General features: G+C 38.1%; 2 protein-coding genes across 4 annotated transcripts in view; one reads left to right on the forward strand and one right to left on the reverse strand.

Annotated features, from left to right (window-relative positions):
- The window catches only part of LOC137779941 (cytosolic phospholipase A2 zeta-like), a 51000-nt gene that overhangs the window by 14797 nt on the left and 15925 nt on the right, over positions 1-20278 (reverse strand). The window contains exons 1-3 of one of the 3 annotated variants that reach the window (XM_068568202.1): positions 19440-19550; positions 1787-1863; positions 493-565 (exon numbers count right to left, since the gene is read on the reverse strand). In XM_068568202.1, the coding sequence (XP_068424303.1) occupies positions 493-565; positions 1787-1795 (82 nt within the window). In that variant the 5' untranslated portion in view covers positions 1796-1863; positions 19440-19550. Of the gene's footprint in view, positions 1-492; positions 566-1786; positions 1864-19439; positions 19551-20278 lie in introns of those variants that run through there. The other 2 variants (XM_068568201.1, XM_068568203.1) reach the window with 2 other exon arrangements.
- The window catches only part of LOC137779760 (cytosolic phospholipase A2 zeta-like), a 19787-nt gene continuing 14174 nt past the window's right edge, over positions 14666-20278 (forward strand). The window contains exons 1-2 of the mRNA XM_068567945.1: positions 14666-14809; positions 17633-17708. Coding sequence (XP_068424046.1) covers positions 14666-14809; positions 17633-17708 — 220 coding nt within the window. The remainder of the gene's footprint in view (positions 14810-17632; positions 17709-20278) is intronic.

The raw sequence follows: 20278 nt of genomic DNA on the forward strand, positions 1-20278 counted from the left end.
TCTAGAAATGACCCTTTAACACTAAATAAACATAAATGAAGTTAACTTTCAATACATATCCACGTGAGTCATCTGGCTGAATTGTGTGTGAGCACAGCAGAGAGTGTCTCGTTATTTATCTGCATTACCCCATGGAAAAAAGTTTCAAAATGCAAATACAATGTAGGAAAAAAATACAGGTTATGGTTTTTTTCCAAAGTACCTACAAAGCATGTATTTTTTATGAGTTATCCATAATTGAACTATAATCTATGAAGGGGTGAATAACTCCATTCTACTGCATACTGATTGTATCGTTAATAGTGTTGGTGACGAAATACAAACTATACTATGATTTTTTGGTTTCTGACAATTTTTGGATGATTACACATGCAGCGGGTCACATTTCTATCGCGGCTGTACCTGAGACGAACATAACGGGTTAAATAACATGAAGTGTGCAGTGTAAAGTCACAAAATGTTCATTCAGATCAAACTGATAGCGATGCATACCATAATCGTAGGAGAAAATGTTCTCCGCTCGCAGTACGGTGACATTCAGCGTCCAGCTGGTCACATCTCTTTTCTGTTGAAAAAAGCAAAACATGAAATCATAAGGCCATAAAACATACAAGAAAACACAAAATGTGTCATTTTAAACTTCGAAATTCAAATGTGGGGCTGAAATCAGCACAAATTACCAAACAGTTAAAAAAAACACGAGTTATGCATCTACCACTAGTGTCAATATGCAAAGTCAAAGAGGCGTTAACAGTGTCGGTGATGACGGGTTGCAGGATGTAAGTTATGTCTTCTTACTGGAACAATGTTACACAACTACTTTTGCAGTAAAGATACAATGCAGATTACAAGTGAAAGCTTTCACTGTTGTGGAGATTCATTAGACTTAATATGCTTGGCAAGTAAAATTGTTTCACAAACAGCAACTAGTAGAATATGACGAGTTGTTTTACGTTTAAAAACTAAATCTGGGATGACCTCATTCCTCTGCAGCAAGGTGCAACAACACAAAGGTTAGTAATATTGTCAAAACTATGCGCTCAGACTTTAAGCTGTGATACAATTAAACACAATTTCAACTTCCCAGAGCTGCACACTTTCCTAGACTATCAGTAAAATGTACATTTGATGACACGGCATGGTGTTGCTTTTATTATTTTATTCCCAAACTATTTTAAATTCTTTTGAGAATGAAATACGTGTTCATTGACCTTTTCTCTTAAAAATCACTTCTGGGCGCTAAATGAATACATTGCCTTGGAATGATACAAAAACATAATGCAGTAGAAATGAAAAATAAATTAACAGCACCACAAACTTGAATATCAAGCAAACAATACTGTAAGAGCCACAAGTGTGTTTTATATTAATTAAAATATCAGAAGTATTTAGAATTTAGTATGTAGAATTATGCTCACTGCGGAGGAACTTTATTTTTGAATTTTATTTAAAGATGTTTATGTTAATGACAGACACTCGCACCAGGTGTTTTAAATGATGTCATAATGGCATCAGGTGAAGTGGAAAGAGCCGCATCAGGGTTGAGAGCAGACATTTTTTTTACCGTGTGATCAATGAACCGTATATTGTTTTTGAACGTTTATTATTTTGTATATTTTGGTTAAGAAATAAAGGACAAAGAAACGGAATCGGACGGTCTGATTTACACGCGTGCGAGAAAACTCAGTGCCCGCTGCTCTTTAGCTGCGTTATGAAAATGCAGACGGAACGCCGCTACAAATACAACCATATGCGAGTATTGTGATGATTTTTCTTTTGTACTCACCGTTGCCATTACGAAGGGCAGAGGGTTGCACGAAAGCAGCTGGACTGTGGTCTTGATGAGTAGGTCTGGACTAATGTCTGGGAACAGAAGTCACGTTACAATAACCTGAGCAGAAGCCTCCATGTGCTCAGATCCCCCCCCTTATATTCAGTCAGAAACTACATCCACGCCGGGTCCTGTTTTGGTTGGATAAGAAAGTCTCCCCCCGTTGACGGTATCTGCATTTTTGTCTCTCAGCCTCAGGAAAAAAAAAAACGCATTCCACATCCAACAAGTCAGAACAAGATAGACTCTGACTTTAAAAAAAAGGAGCTTATCCAGATCCGGTTTGGGTAGATGTCGGTGAACAGAAACCCTGTTTGCGTCATCGACACTCTTCTGGCCTAAGGCCAGTGGTTCTCAACTGGTGGGTCGCGGGCCTTTGCCTCAGTAAAAATACCCAACTGAAACTTGTTTTGCGCTTCATGTTTTCAGCGTGTGTCATGTTGGATCGAACCATCCTGATATGGGGGAGATATAAAGTTCACAGCTGATGACGCTGCCTGCATGTCTGGAATGTACTCCTTTTTCTGTAAAGCACAATGCTTTTCAGTATTTATCTACCAATGAGGTCATCACAAGAAAAGTTAATTTTGTATATCTGAACATTTTTCTTCCTCCAAAAGATGGGCATGACAAAAAAAAAGGTTGGAAAACCGCTGCTTTAGGCCAAGCAACTTTAGTGCTCCTCATTACTGAGCACGTCCTTCACCCTGCGCCACTCTTTCGGCTGTGTTCTTGATTTACTCGACGTTAACTTATTCGCTCAGGGCTTGATGTTGTCTGGCTTTCCTCCACAAGCACCTGATACATTAAATCAGGGGTGTCCAAAAAATTCTCATTGCCTAAAAATGTTGAGCCCCATCCTCCCCGCAAATTAAAGAAAAAAACATTTTTTTAATTTTTATTTTGGTGACGTCATTAAAATACACTATTGTTTCTCACATGGAAAAGTTATTTATAACTCTAACATGCTACATATGTGTGCAAGTTCTTGTTTGTATATTTTCTCCCCCTTCAAATTACAGTCCAATAGCCTATCATCATACTCAGCCGTAGGGCACTAGGACCTTGGGGCGGCTGCTACGCTGGTTCTCACTCAACCATGTAACTCTCGTCAAGAAGTTTAGCTTATAGTAAACTATACCAAGAAGTTCAGCTCATAGTAAACTATACCAAGAAGTTTATATCATAGTAAACTATACCGAGAAGTTCAGCTCATAGTAAACTATACCGAGAAGTTCAGCTCATAGTAAACTATACCGAGAAGTTCAGCTCATAGTAAACTATACCGAGAAGTTCAGCTCATAGTAAACTATACCGAGAAGTTCAACTCATAGTAAACCATACCGAGAAGTTTAACTCATAGTAAACTATACCAAGAAGTTTATATCATAGTAAACTATACCAAGAAGTTCAGCTCATAGTAAACTATACCAAGAAGTTTATATCATAGTAAACTATACCAAGAAGTTTATATCATAGTAAACCATACCAAGAAGTTTAGCTTATAGTAAACTATACCAAGAAGTTTATATCATAGTAAACTATACCAAGAAGTTTATATCATAGTAAACCATACCAAGAAGTTTAGCTTATAGTAAACTATACCAAGAAGTTTATATCATAGTAAACTATACCAAGAAGTTTATATCATAGTAAACTATACCAAGAAGTTTATATCATAGTAAACTATACCAAGAAGTTTAACTCATAGTAAACCATACCAAGAAGTTTATATCATAGTAAACCATACCAAGAAGTTTATATCATAGTAAACCATACCAAGAAGTTTATATCATAGTAAACTATACCAAGAAGTTCAGCTCATAGTAAACTATACCAAGAAGTTTATATCATAGTAAACCATACCAAGAAGTTTATATCATAGTAAACCATACCAAGAAGTTTATATCATAGTAAACTATACCAAGAAGTTTATATCATAGTAAACTATACCAAGAAGTTTAACTCATAGTAAACTATACCAAGAAGTTTAACTCATAGTAAACCATACCAAGAAGTTTATATCATAGTAAACTATACCAAGAAGTTTATATCATAGTAAACTATACCAAGAAGTTCAGCTCATAGTAAACTATACCAAGAAGTTTATATCATAGTAAACCATACCAAGAAGTTTATATCATAGTAAACTATACCAAGAAGTTTATATCATAGTAAACTATACCAAGAAGTTTATATCATAGTAAACTATACCAAGAAGTTTAGCTTATAGTAAACTATACCAAGAAGTTTAGCTCATAGTAAAATATACCAAGAAGTTTAACTCATAGTAAACTATACCGAGAAGTTTAACTCATAGTAAACTATACCGAGAAGTTTAACTCATAGTAAACTATACCAAGAAGTTTAGCTCATAGTAAAATATACCAAGGAGTTTAACTCATAGTAAACTACACCAAGAAGTTTGAAACTAACAACTTTGTGTTACCTGCAGTCAGGACTTTGGAAAGACCGACACCGCTGCAGTACACCTGTTTAAATGGCCCCGGCTGATTGGATCGGGCCATTGTACCTCAGCTAGAGGGGTGATTTCAGCGGCCAGGCGGTTCCAAGCCCCTCCCCCGGCCAATTAAACATGGACTTGCTGGCTCATATATATATATATATATATATATATATATATATATATATATATATATTGTGGGGATAAACTTATTGTATATATATATGTATATATATATATATATATATATATATATATATATATATATATATATATATATATGTATATGTATATATATATATATATATATATGTATATATATATATATATATATATGTATATATATATATATAAATACAAGAAGTTTATATTATAGTAAACTATACCAAGAAGTTTAACTCATAGTAAACTATACCAAGAAGTTTATATCATAGTAAATTATACCAAGAAGTTTAGCTCATAGTAAAATATACCAAGAAGTTTAACTCATAGTAAACTATACCAAAAAGTTTAACTCATAGTAAACTATACCAAGAAGTTTAACTCATAGTAAACGATACCAAGAAGTTTAACTCAAAGTAAACTATACCAAGAAGAATTATCATTCAACAGATATTTTATTTACATAAGCAGCTGCAACAAATTAAAGACAGAGGACAAGTTACGAAATCTTGAGCAGAACCCTTCATGTATTCAGAATCTTTTCTTGCTATTCAGTCAGAAACTACTGGTTGGGTCAAAGTCTCTCTCTCCTCTTGTGCGTAGCTTCTTCAGGCCACCTGTGTTACTCAATCTGAACTGACCCGTGTTCAACAGACAGAATATTGATGGAATAATATTTGAAGGAAAAATGTCTCAGCTGAACAACATTGCTCTTAGTCCTGATGTACCATCACTAAAATTTAAAATCTCAACCAACCACAACACGACACACGCTCTCCAGGAGGATGCATGACAATTTAGTATTGAACAGATAAATATTGAATTAGTGTGTGAGTCTGATGTTGCCTCCACTCAAACTAAATTCCAACGGAGGCCAACATATCTAGTTGCGTTTTAAGTCGACGGACGCATAGCCGCCGGTTTTGCTCGAGTTTTGACCCTCCTGTTAAGTTCAAATTTACTACCATCTTTTAAAATTGACCCCAGCAATTTAAACTTCCAGAAAATGATAATTATCAAACTTGTTTCCCAAGTTTAAGTGTCACTCAAATACTTTAGGGTTGTTGACCACCTAAATATCCCTTTAAATAAAACAACCCAAACAATTTGAAGGATTTAATAGCTACTTTTAAGGTAATGACTGACCCCCCCCACCCCCCTCCCTCAGTCCTCTTCCCCCCTCCAACCAGAGATCATATCTGATTGGATAAAGAGCGTTGGCAGCGTCAAGCTGGCCAGATGAGACGCAGACAACGCGTCAAAGAGATGCGACAACCTTTCCTTAGAAGTCATTTTCAGTTGAGAGAGAGAGCAGAAAGAGGGAGTACCAAAATGAATGGTTTTGGAAGCTGCTGTGCAAGCTTTTACACGTTTGCTCTACCCGGAAGTCGTGGGAACTAAAGGTAGCTTGACGGGAACGAACCATAGTTGCTCCTCGGGCGCTTCAATGTCACGAATGATTGATGTCAGAGGAGTTATGCCACTGAAAGTGGAAGCGCCCGAGGGACACGTACCTAAAAGAAAAGAGAAGGGAGAACGACAAGAGAAGTGGCTCAGGAGCTAAGTCAGTAAAAAAAATGGAAGTTTATTTTTATTTGAGTTTTAACATAGATGTAAAATAAACAAGATACTACCATGTATAGTTTCAACTATATGTAACTTTAAAGGACACAAAATGTGATCGTGAGACAAAGCAGATCAGTCATACAATTCAAACTAATTTGCATATGTATTGTCTTTACAGATCAAATATACAGTGGCAGGTGAAGAACAGTGGCAACTAATAATCTAAAGATTTAAAAACTTCCTTGTGAGCCTCATAAAATGTTATTTCTTACGAAAAACGACTTGGATTTTGAGAAATCGCAAAGTCTCAAAGGGCACTGAAAAGGCAAAAGGCAAACTAAACTTTACCTTTGCAGGAGCTCAAACACTATCCAGAGTTTACCCTTTGACAAGAGAGGAAAAGATGAGTAAATATTTGATCATGAAAACAAAAAACATGCAGCACTGCTGCTACTACAAAGGAAGGTGATGATACATCACATCCTGGTATGACTCCATCAAAACGTTCTCAGGTATTCAATCTGATTCATGACATGCCTCTTCAGGTATAGTTGCCTTGCCCAAGGGCACCTACATGATGGTGATGATGGCGGGCCTCCTTGGCAAACTAGTGAAGCAACCAGGACATAATCCCTCAGAGGCTTGTGACTTCCACTAAACACTGACAGTTGTGTTAACAAAAGCCACAGTTGTGTTACCAAAAGCCACAGTGCTGTTGGTGGTGGATGGGAGCTTAAGACAACAGATCCTGATGCAACAAACCAGGGCAACATGTCTACCTCACTGTACTCTAAAAGGTCATTACCTGTACTCTAAAAGGTCATTACACTCCACCTTTGCCCTACATTAAACTGGCTTCACACATGTTGTAGTTCAATAAAGAAATATATGATAAGATATTAGTGAGGTACTTGTCGCCCATTGTACTGTGATCTTACCTTAAGATTGTCATTGAAAGAAAGTATCATCCACTTGATGATCCAGAGATTCAATGTAGCTTTTGAAATGTGAAGCCGTCAGAGAAAGATTTACTAAATGAATGACGTTTGAAATTCTTTACTGGGAAAGTCTGTCACTTTTCTGTGAGACCGGTGCAAGCAGAGCCAATGGGTTGACATCGTCCTCTTTCTTTCAAATGAAACGTGGCGGGATACGAGAGGTATTCGCTCTTTTTTTAACCAAATTATTATTGATGTGGAGACATTTTAAATATGTTCTGTTTATCACTAAATTGATGAATTGGCTAATTGTTTCAGCTCAATAACCTTGTTAAAAATCACCTTGCCTGAAAAATTTAAAAAAAATAGCTGATTGTAGCTGAAGATAGTGGAATAAAGCTTAAAATAGCTCAATATAGCTAAATATATTTGAAATTAAAAGAATAGTTGAATATATGTGAAAACAGCTGAAAATATATGACAACAGCTGAATATAGCTAAAGATAGTGGAATAAAGCTTAAAATAGCTGAATAGAGCTAAATATATTTGAAAATAAAAGAATAGCTGAATATGTATGAAAATAGCTGAAAATATATGACAATAGCTGAACATGTATGAAAAAGGGTCAACACTGAGGCACTCGTCAGAGGAGGTTGCCTCATGATCAGGAACCTCCTCAACGTCCGACTTTGTCTCAGACACATCCTGTGACATCATCTCGTTGACAGAAACACTTTCCTGAGCAGTTTTTTTCAGTTGAGAGAGCAGAAAGAAAGATCACACAGATAAATGGTTTAGAAAGCTGCTGTGTCAGGTTTCACGTTTGCTCTTCCCATATGTTGTGACATTGAAAACACATCATGTTTATTTGATGTTTACCCAGTTATCTTGATGAAATTAGGAAAAGTCATGAAATATGAAGCAGAATAAATGATGTCAATCATATATTTAGAGACGTTGAACATTGACCCAACATAACAGGAGGTAGAATGAAAAACTGAAGGTTGACAATCGTGTTCAATCGTGTTCGTCCCGTCTTCGGTGCCGAATGGCTCATCGTGAGTCAGGGCGCTCATTGTTGGATTTCTTTGGAATCGAGAAACTTCTGTTTAATATTAAAGATGACGTTGCGCAAATCTGTCAACTCAATTTTATGGAGTGGATCCAAAGGTCTGGAGCCAGGAAAACATATTTAACAGCAGTTTCACGATTCCAAAGAAATCAAACAATGAGCAGTTATTAACGTGTTACTTTGTCCAGATTCAGGGATATTAATCAATTTCTACATTTCACTACTTAATTTTCTTTCTTAATCTAATGTTTTGCTGACAGTTTTTAATGTGTAAATAAAAGTTCTTAATTGTTTTCACATTTAATTTGCGTTGTGTTTTGATGCTTTTTATTATTTTGTGTTGCACTTTAAACCACTGACGATACAGACGACTCTGCTGCCTTCCTCTTCCTCCTCCTCCTCCTCCCAAACACTGCAGATATTCAACTCAAAGTCCTGTGGCGTGTACAACGGAATTAAATCAAATTGAATCAACTTCAAAACACTTAAAAAAACACAATTACACAAATCAGCAGAGAATCCAAGTGCCCTGAGGCCTCAGCAGCAGACGCGGATCTTCACTGTGTGAAGAAGTGATGAAGACAAGCTGCTCCTCTTCTTCATCAGTTTAATCAAACCGATGACAAGCTGGTTTTCTTTCTTGAGCCTCTGAGCGCCCGGCGTTCCCTCCAGAGGCCACACGATGGCCTCAGAGGCTCACGAGTCCAACGTCTCACATATATAATATAATGTGTATGTCTGCCAGAGTTATATCCATGCAAGCAGCAATTATGTAGTTAAAATGTAAATATAATAAAATAGCTACATGAAAAAGGAGAGAAAAAGTTGATTTTAAAATATGGAATCATGTCTGAGGTTGTTAGGGTTAGTTAAGCCAGATAACCAAAAGATAACCTGGTTATGTTGAGCCTGCTTTGTGGTTCTGGCCTCAGGAAGTCCTGAAAACACAACGGAGTGTGTGTGTGTGTGTGTGTGTTTCATAACCAGTTCATCCAGCTGTAAAACGTCACCGTGAAAACAATGTCCACGCTGGTAAAGAGCACTCTGCGTTGTTAAACAATAATTATTCTATGATGTTGATGTAATATGGACATCCTTACAGACTGAATATGAACATCTTTACATCCTCGCAGCTTCAATTATTATTATTATATTTTATTTTTAAATTTGCATTACAACTTCATTAGAGTTGTGAATTATTTGCGCGAGTGATAACATGCAAAGTCAAGGCAAACCATTTGAGTTTTAACATGGATGTAAAATAAACAAGACACTACTGGTATGTACAGTGTTCTGTATGTTTTGTATGTGTACATGTTTTAGGCCTACATGCATTGTGTTTTGTGTTGTTGCTTTGTGTTGTTGCTTTGTCCCCCTCTCCTGTTTTCATTGTCCTACTTCACAGATGTGCACACCTGTTCCAGATCCTCCGTCAACCATTCCCCTTTAAATAGTCCTGTGTTTGTTCAGAGTTGTTTGGGGGGGTTGCTTTTGGGATGAGCTCTGACTGCTTGGGTTTGCTGTAGGGATGGGCAGATGAAGCCTTGTGACGCATTCAGGCTTTCTTCCTATTTGTACCGAAAACCACAAGACACATACTTCCTCTGAAACCACCCGCCTCCTCCCCTGCTCCACCAATCACAGGCCACAACCCCACCAAACCGACGCTGCTTTCCTGTGATTGGCCGGAGAGAGAGAGCGAGACCCCTGCCCGAACATCCCACCCAACAGATACCTGTACAGGGTCGCTGTACACCTTCTCGGTTTGAGACACTAGAAAATACTGATGTTTCTGAAGAATGAGGATGGTATTACATTTAGCATGTCAACACTGCGCAGGCATCTCAAGGCGTAAGGATTGTTCAGGCGGAAAGCCTGAACAATATGACGTGCTGGATGTCGTTCCGTTTCTGCAGGAGCAGTTGAACCAACACGGGATGCTTCATGGATACAAATTCATGCATTTGAAATGCATCCAATCTGGTTTGGTAGTGACTCAAAGAACTGTGCGGCACCTGTTAAAAATCCTAGATCCTCAAGGAGTACAGCTGAGGCAACGGGACGGTCTAAGAAGACGTCTGTCTTGTTGCATTCGGTCAATGTTTTCCTCTGCAACACCTCGCTTTCAAAGAAAATCCCATAAACCATTGTCATGCAACGTTTGCTCGGCCATTTCCTCGGTTTCCTGGAAAAACATGTTTTGCTGCTTCATCAACAATCGTCAGTCTCCTTGTTAGCTACGCTACCTGTACGCTAGCATAAAAAACACCATTTTCTTTTTTATCCAGTGAATGAATGCGCTTCCGTACTCAGGCACTCCACCATTTGACAATGGGACACCCCTAAATCCTCAAGGACTTCATGGAAGCGCGCCTCAATGTGCGTGAGTCCGTAAGGGTGGAGATTGGGATTGGGCCTCTGTCTTCCGTGCGCAGTGAATCTCATCGACTGTCAGTCCACGAACTATTGAAGCCCATTCCCGCCACACACACAAAAAAAAAATTAGGACCAAAAAAAAAATATATATATATATTTTTTTGTGTGTGGTGGGAATGGGCTTCTGTATTTATGGCCTCATGATTTCATGTTTTGTTTTAATCAGCAGAAGAGGAATGTGACCAGCTGGACGCTGAGTGTCACCGTACTGCGAGCAGAGAACATCATCTCCTTTGATTATGGTATGCATTGCTATCAGTTTATCTTAATGAACATGTTGTGACTTGCACACTTTATGTTATCATGAAATCTTGTTACTTAACTTCCACATATACAAGGTATGCACTGATGTAAAAAGAAAACAGCCCAAAGGAAAAAGGGCTGTTATTTGCTGGTAATGCGTTTCATGCATGGTGTCTCGGTGTGATCACCCCCTTCAGAAATATGAAGCGTTTGGATCTTTTGCATTGCGAGTGGAGTTCTCTTTACAAACGTTTCATTCAAAGTCGCTTTTGTTTCCTGTTCCAGAACATCATCGGGTCAGCCCAATGAAACACTGCTTACGCTAACCGGATTGATGCAAAACAGTTCAAGCGCTTCAAAATTTGGTTTCAAATCCTGTTTTTCTATATATTCTTGACTAAATAAGGCAATATCTGAAGTTAAATTGAAGGAAAACTGGAAAGGAAAAAAAAAACTGAGCTGCTTTTGTGTGGATGGACCAGATGTGATTGCAGATATTATTTTATTATTATATTATATCCGCTGCTAGCATGCTGTCCATATTAATGACTTAAGTTACAAATACTTGGGTTTCGTTATGCGCAGGGTAAACATTGTATGACCAACGCTTGTTGCATGAACCCCGTCTATTAATCCTTCTCTTGATGTCAAACACCAGGTTCTGAGTCAGACTGCTATGTTACTGTGTGTCTGCCCTCAACATCTACAAGAATCTACAGGACTAAAAGTGTGTCAAACAGCAAAAGTCCAGAGTGGAATGAAACGTTTACTTTCAAGATCAATGACAATGTCAAGGTGAGACCACAGGACGGTGGGCTGATGGCACCTCACTCATATCTCATGATATCTTTCTTTCTTGAACTACAACATCAGTTATTCTGGAACCATTTAAAGGATTTTATGAAGTGACATAAATCTCATTGAAATGTAGGATTACAAATGTGTCCTATTTGTGTGTAATATAGGGTGTTCATAAATGCATGTGCTCTGTTGTCTTAAGCTCCCATCCACCACCAACAGCACTGTGGCTTTTGTTAACACAACTGTGGCTTTTGTTTACACAAGTGTCAGTGTTTAGTGGAAGTCACAAGCCTCAGAGGGATTATGTCCTGGTTGCTTCACTAGTTTGCTAAGGAGGCCCGCCATCATCACCATCATGTAGGTGCTGTTGGGCAAGGCAACTATACCTGAAGAGGGAGGTCATAAATCAGACTGAATACCTGAGAACCTTTTGATGGATTCATACCAGGATGTGATGTTGATGTGATGTTTTGTAGTAGCAGCAGTGCTGCATGTTTTTTGTTTCCATGATCAAATATTTACACATCTTTTCCTCTCTTGTCAAAGGGTAAAGTCTGGATAGTGTTTGAGCTCCTGGAAAGGTAAAGTTTGTTTAACTTGACATTTCATTTGGCATTTTAGCTTGCCTTCTGCCTTTTCAGTGCCCTTTGAGACTTTGCAATTTCTCAAAATCCAAGTAGTTTTTTTTTTCCTTGAATCTGGTTCAATTAAAGGCGTCCAGCAAACAGAGAAGTTCTTCCATCTGGATCCAGAGGAGCTGAGAGTCTCTGATGGGCTCAGCAGGCCTTTATTTTTCAGGGACCTTGTTCCGGTTATGTGGATCAGAAAAATTCCTTTTCTAGCCTTCTGACCACACAAATCGTTTTAACTAAAGCTGGGCAAGGCAACGCGTTAACTTCTCAATCCTTTAACGGCGTGAATTATTTGGGGGGCTCATCACACTGTTGTGTCGGTGACACTGTTGATGCAACCTCTCCTTCTTCTGCCCCTCTGCTACACACATCTAGCTCACAGGAAATACATGTTGTTTTGTTTTAACTTGTTGTTGCTCCACAGTGCTGGTATATTGTTCAGATAACATTACTTTAAAATAAAAGCGTCCAATACACTAGTTTTTACTTCATTACCGATCTCTTCACGGGAACCATATTTTCCCCTCCCCCGTGGCGTGTGAACTACTGGTTCTCACACTACTACAGCTATGTTTATGTTAGTTTAAATCTTTTTGAAGATTATAAAATTGCATGTTATATTGACCTTAATATCATCCAAAACATCCAAAACTTCAAATTAAGAAAAAAAGACCCGACCAACGCAAGAGAACTGCTGATAAAAAAAAGGTGGAATGAAAAACTGCAGATTGACAATCTTGTTCAATCGTGTTCGTTTCGCCTTTGGTCCTGATTGGCTTATCGCTTGTCAGGGTGCTCATTGTTTGATTTCTTTGGAATCGAGAAAGTGCTATTAATTATTGATGTCTGGCTCCAGACCTTTGGATCTGCCCACTCCATAAAAATTTGTTGTGCAATGCGATGAAATTGCCAAAATAAGACCCAGTGATGATGTAGTTTCCGACTGAATATAAAAAGGGAGGATTCTGAACGCATAAAGCATGCAGCATATTGTAGCTATTGGTCATTAGTCCAGACCTACTTATCAAGACTACAGTACAGCTGCCTTCTTGCAACCCTCTGTCCTTCGTAATGGCAACGGTGAGTACAAAAGAAACATTATCACGATACTCATACATGGTTGTATTGTTTGCTTGATATTTACATTACATGTCATTTTGCTGATGCTTTTATCCAAAGCGACTTACTTCATTTCTTCAATAAAGTCAAACTACAAAGTGCTATCAGTAAGAGCATCTAAGTTTTGATCCTACTGTCTTTATTCAAGGTGTAATCGAAAAAGGTGAGTTTTTACTTGGTGACGGAAGATGTAGACTCTTCCTGCTGTCCTGATGTCAATGGGGAGCTCGATCCACCATCGAGGAGCCAGGACGGCAAACAGTTGTGATTTTGTTGAGTGTTTAGTTCTCAGTGACGAGTGTCACACCAAGGTTCCTGGCAGTCGGGGTTGAGGCCAGAACTGCGTTATTGAAGGTGATTGTGAGGTCATGGGTGGAAGGAAAAGCAGTTCAGTCTTGTCAGTAGGGCTGCAACTAACGATTATTTTAATAAACGATTAATCGGTCGATTATTTTTTCGATTAAGCAATTAATCGGATAAAAAAATTATAATTTTAAAGCATTAATTTGCAACCTTTTCTTACAAAAACAGAACTAACAGTACAAATTCACAGTGCAACAAATCTTAACAATAAATAATTTATAAAAAATAGAGAAATACAAATCAGAAAACTTAACAGGATTTGTCAGAACTTGTTCTCTACACTCACAGACATACACACTCACACACACTCACACACACTCACAGACATGCACATTTACAGACACTCACAGACGTGCACACTCAGAACTCAGAGAACAAGAGATGAGAATTCCAGAAATAAAACCACTCAAAGTATCAACTGATAAGTTACGGACTGCACTTTACCTAAACAAAGGTTATAAAATTAGATATTGAACTACAAATCCCAGCAACACTTCCTCTGCATGAAGCCACATTATATCGGACTTATGTCTGCATTCTGCACTTCAGAGGAGATATTTACGCGTTGTTCCTCTTGAAGCCTCTGTGGTATTTTAAAACGAAGACGTTATCTAACCCAACAGCTCAAACACGGGGAATGAAGGACTAGCTAGCGAGCTAACAACAGCAGTTAGCCTAGCTGTTAAGTTATTGTACACGCAACGTGACTATGCAGCGACATACGAGAAGTTACAGCGTGCTGCAGAAGCTCACTCAACTGTTTTGTTCAATACTCAAACATCTCCGCGACTTATTGAGTGGCGTAATAATCGCGCGACACAACAAATCGATGACAAAATTCGTTGCCAACTTTTTTAATAATTGTTTTTTATCGATTTTATTGATTTGTTGTTGCAGCCCTATTTGTCAGGGTTGATTTTCAGGTGGTGTGTGGACGTCCACTGTGAGACGTCAGTCAGACGGGCAGAGATCCGCTCAGGTATCCCTGTTTCTCATTGGGGAAACGAGAGTATCAGTTGGGTGTCATCAGCATAGCGATGGTAGGAGAAGCCATGCGAGCGAATGACAGAGCCGAGAGAGTTGGTGTACAGCGAGAAGAGGAGAGGACCCAGGACGGAGCTCTGAGGGACCCCAGTAGTGAGATGACAAGGTTTGGACACAGATCCTTTCCAGGTTACCCGGTAAGTGCGATGGTCGAGGTATGATGAGAATAGGGAGAGCGCAGTGCCTGAGATACCGAGATCCTGGAGGAAGGAGATGAGGATCTGGTGGTTCACGGTATCAAAGGCAGCAGTGAGGTCTAGAAGGATGAGGACAGAGGAGAGAGGCTGCTCTAGCAGTGTGGAGCTGCTCAGAGACAGCAAGGAGGGCGTCTCTGTTACAATTAGTTTGTGGTGCTGTTATTGTAGTTTTCAGTTCTACTGCATTATGTTTCCGTATTATTCCAAGGCAATGAACTCATTTAGCGGCCAGAAGTGATTTTTTACTGTGAATATTTTGGTTATTCTAGCAATTGTGCATTTGTTAGCATTAAGAGATAAGGGCAATACACATTTCATTCAAAAAACTATTTGAAATATAACCCTTTGATACACAACCCCTTCTAAGGCACAACATGGGTCAAAAATTACCCGTATTGAACTACAATGTTATTTCATGCACGGCTGAGTGTCTTCCTTGATTACCACAAATCATTATTTTAATTGTTACTTTCTTAATTTATGAACTAAAATGTTTTTTTTGTATTTTTATATTAAGTTTACACACATGGGTCACAAATGACACAAACCTGGTGAAGTAATACAAAAACTATTTTAGTTTAAATATGAAGACAGAGAAAATGAAGGAAACTATCTATAGTAATCAAAAACAATATATTTTAATGAATACTTTGTAATATTTAATTATTAAATAAAAATATTTTAAAATACATAGCAAAGAACCACCATAATACATGAAATAACAAAGGAAATGAATATGGGTCATTTTTGTTGTGCCTTATCTTGTCTTATGTCGTAAACTGTGAGAGTAAATCTGTGTCCAGCTGCAGGCGCGTGAACGGCCGCGCTAACATGTTATTACGGTCGCGTGCATGTTTGCGGATTTTTGTAATGAATAATAATGCTCTTACTAATACTCTGACTACTGCTGCTAATATTTTGACTATTACTAATACTGCTAATCATACAACTACCACTACTGCTATAACTATTACTACTAAAATATGACTACTGCTATTACTATGAATACTACTACTCTTACTACCATTATTTCTCTACTCTTTCTCTCTCTATTCTTGGATTGTAATTCATCTCTTGGATTATTTAGATCAGGGGTGTCAAACTCGTTTTAGTGAAGGGAGCACATGCCGCCCATTTTGATCTCAACTGGGTCAGACCAGTAAAATCACAGCATAATAACGTAAATAATGACAATATTTCTCTATGTTTAAATCTTTGGTGAACCATAAAGACCAAACATTCAGACATCAGCCCTCTGTTTATCTGCCTGGCTCTCCTCTGCAGATTCCCTCGCTTTGTGACGCCACTTTCATGACGTGATCCATTTTTAACGAGTCCCAACACAATAATATCAGTGCTCACATCAATTGCGACTGTGGATCAATGGTTTGCATGTCTGTCTTATAAGCAGAGGATCAGAGGTTCGAATCTCCGTTCTGCTAATTTTGATCGAAAAAAAAAAAAAAATCTTCTTTCTGTTGGACTGGATCCCCTGGCGGGTCATATGTTTGACACCCCTGATTTAGATGATGCAGTTTTCCTTTCAACTTTTTCAATTATAAAGCTAAACGACAAGGATTTTCAGCAGTTCAGTTAAATGCTTTTGAGCTGTAACACTTTTTTCAGGAGGTATTTTGCTTTTTCTTTATTTTCAGCAATTATTTGCTATTTTATTATATATTCATCTATCCCGCTATTTTCAGCTATATTCATAGATATTCAGCTATTTTCTTATATATATATAGCTATATTCAATTATTTTCAGCTGTATTCAGAATGTATATAAAAATAGTGTATATATTCCGCTATTTCCATATACATTCAGCCATTTTCATACATATTCAGCTATTGTCATATATTTTCAGCTAATTCGTATATATTCAGCTATTCTTTTATTTTCAAATATATTTAGCTATATTCAGCTATTTTAAGCTGTATTCCACTATGTTCAGCTATATTCAACTATTTTTTTTCAAATATGTCAGCTTTAAGCTTCAGCTTTTTGCATTCCAACGCATTTTCTGCAAGAAATGCTCTTTCTAGTCTAATTTAATTTTTTTGTATATTTTTTTATAGTTAAACGCTATATAAATGTTATAACTGTATTGTTTTCACAAATACACTACATATATTATAATTATTATTTTCCCTATTAGCTTATTTTCTCATTGCACAAGCTCCCGTCTTGTCTGTTCCTCAGCTCAGGCCACAGCGTGTCTTAATATCTGCTAGCAACATGGACGTTGTGATTGGTCAGAGGACCCGCGTGACCATTAACATGCGCTGTGATTGGTCAGTGGAGCTAGAAACCGAACCTACAAGGTAGAATCTCAGGACTTACTGACGACTCCTTTCCCACAGAGGGTCATGTGCGTCGGGTGAGTGAAATGCTGGTTGCGCCAAGCTAAACACAACTAAACAGCTAGCATCGGTACCAAATCCACGGCCTGCCGCTGCTGGACACATTCTACTTTGTGATGCAGCTCAAAGCAGTTGATATTTGTGAAACCATGTTACTTGCCAAGCAGATTATTTTTTAAATCCAATGAATCTCCACAACAGTGAAAGCTCACACTTGCAATCTCATTTTACTATAAAAATAAAAATGTACAAAAAATAACAATCTCAAGTTTGGTTATTTCTGCAGATTTGAGCCATTTTACATCATACCCCACATTTCAATTTATAAGTTTAAAATTCCAAATGTTTTCTTTTCTTGTATACGTTTTATGGCCTCATGATTTCATGTTTTGTTTTAATCAGCAGAAGAGGAATGTGACCAGCTGGACGCTGAGTGTCACCGTACTGCGAGCAGAGAACATCATCTCCTTTGATTATGGTATGCATTGCTATCAGTTTATCTTAATGAACATGTTGTGACTTGCACACTTTATGTTATCATGAAATCTTGTTACTTAACTTCCACATATACAAGGTATGCACTGATGTAAAAAGAAAACAGCCCAAAGGAAAAAGGGCTGATATTTGCTGGTAATGCGTTTCATGCATGGTGTCTCGGTGTGATCACCCCCTTCAGAATTTCTGCAAAAACTGCCACACAGACATGAACTGAAGCAGAATCATGAAATATGAAGCGTTTGGATCTTTTGCATTGCGAGTGGAGTTCTCTTTACAAACGTTTCATTCAAAGTCGCTTTTGTTTCCTGTTCCAGAACATCATCGGGTCAGCCCAATGAAACACTGCTTTCGCTAACCGGATTGATGCAAAACAGTTTAAGCGCTTCAAAATTTGGTTTCAAATCCTGTTTTTCTATATATTCTTGACTAAATAAGGCAATATCTGAAGTTAAATTGAAGGAAAACTGGAAAGGAAAAAAAACTGAGCTGCTTTTGTGTGGATGGACCAGATGTGATTGCAGATATTATTTTATTATTATATTATATAGGCTGCTAGCATGCTGTCCATATTAATGACTTAAGTTACAAATACTTGGGTTTCATTATGCGCAGGGTAAACATTGTATGACCAACGCTTGTTGCATGAACCCTGTCTATTAATCCTTCTCTTGATGTCAAACACCAGGTTCTGAGTCAGACTGCTATGTTACTGTGTGTCTGCCCTCAACATCTACAAGAATCTACAGGACTAAAAGTGTGTCAAACAGCAAAAGTCCAGAGTGGAATGAAACGTTTACTTTCAAGATCAATGACAATGTCAAGGTGAGACCACAGGACGGTGGGCTGATGGCACCTCACTCATATCTCATGATATCTTTCTTTCTTGAACTACAACATTAGTTATTCTGGAACCATTTAAAGGATTTTATGAAGTGACATAAGTCTCTTTCAAATGTAGGATTACAAATGTGTGCTATTTGTGTGTAATATTGGTGTTCATAAATGCATGTGCTAATCTATACACAATGCCAAGCAATTTGAACTCATGTGAAACAGTTTTACGAATACACACATCATAAACCTGTACAGATCTTTTATTTCAACTTCACAGATCTGATCATGTTCACCTTTGAAAAGCTTCCTGTGTTTATGAATGTCCAAAATATTTGTGACCTTCGGTTGTATTTGTTAGAGATTGTTAACTGTGTGCAAACATCTTCTAATACGCATGGATCAGGGAATATTTGTGGCTGGAGTTTTCAGGCTATTTTCACCTCCTCCAGCTCCACGCAGATCCACCAGTCCATGCTGTGTTTAAGTGGTAGTTGAAAACTGGGACATCTGGGCTTTGAGTCAAATCCTGTGTCATTTCCAAGAGGGAATGCCATTTTTCTGAATGAACAGAACAGCTCGTCACCCCCTTGACTAGAACAAATACATTTACCTGCTAAATATACATGCAGTGTAAATATAAGCTACTGCTAGTTGGTAGAATTGTTCTTCTGCTGGGAAAACAGACGTCTCAGGCAGGTCGAACCAGGAGAGATTGGACTGCAACAACATATTTCCATCTAGGGTATAGATTTTTTTGTCTTGCCACGCTCTACTCTTAGACCTTTTTTGTAAAACTCCATCATAACTGACTCATAAAATAAAAATGTGTGTCCTTTTCCAAGGACACACGTAACAAATGTTCCAAGTGAAGCCATACCAAGCTTTGATGACTGTTGTGTTTCCAGAACGATCTTGAGATGAACCTGTATGATGAAGACACCTTGAAGCGTGATGACCTGATCTCCTCCCTGAAGCTTGATGTCAGCAGTCTGACTGTGGGAAAGAAGGAAACCAAGGAGTTCACCATCGACCCTGAGGTACAAGTATCAAACATACTGGATGGCCAGACAACAAAAAACCGACAGGACTGTCAAGAACGACCAATCTGAAGTAAATCTGAAGGCAAGGTGGTTTTTAACACAAGGTCACTGAGCTGAAACAATTAGCCAATTCATCAATTTATTGATGAACAGAACATATTTAAAATGCCTCCACATCAATAATAATTTGATGAAAAAAAGAGCGAATACCTCTCGTATTCCGCCACTTCCAGCAAGTTAGAAAGAGGATGATGTCAACCCATAGGCTCTGCTTGCACAGCTCTCACAGAAAAGTGACAGACCGGTCCCAGTCAAGAGTTTCAAACATCATTCATTTCGTAAATCTTTCTCTAACGGCTCCACATTTCAAAAGCTACATTGAATCTCTGGATCATCAAGTGGATGATACTTTCTTTCAATGACAATCTTAAGGTAAGATCACAGTACAATAGGCTACAAGTAGCTCACTAATATCGTATCATATCTTTCTTTATTGAACTACAAGATGTGTAAAGCCTTCCTATGTAGGGCAAAGGTGGAGTGTAATGACCTTTTAGAGTACAGTGAGGTAGACATGTTGCCCTGGTTGTTGCATCAGGATCTGTTGTCTTAAGCTCCCATCCACCACCAACAGCACTGTGGCTTTTGTTAACATAACTGTGGCTTTTGTTAACAC

This window comes from Clinocottus analis, unplaced genomic scaffold (genome assembly GCF_023055335.1).
Source record: "Clinocottus analis isolate CAN_PGR_092001 unplaced genomic scaffold, fCliAna1.0.p SCAF_8, whole genome shotgun sequence".
NCBI lineage: Eukaryota > Metazoa > Chordata > Actinopteri > Perciformes > Cottidae > Clinocottus > Clinocottus analis.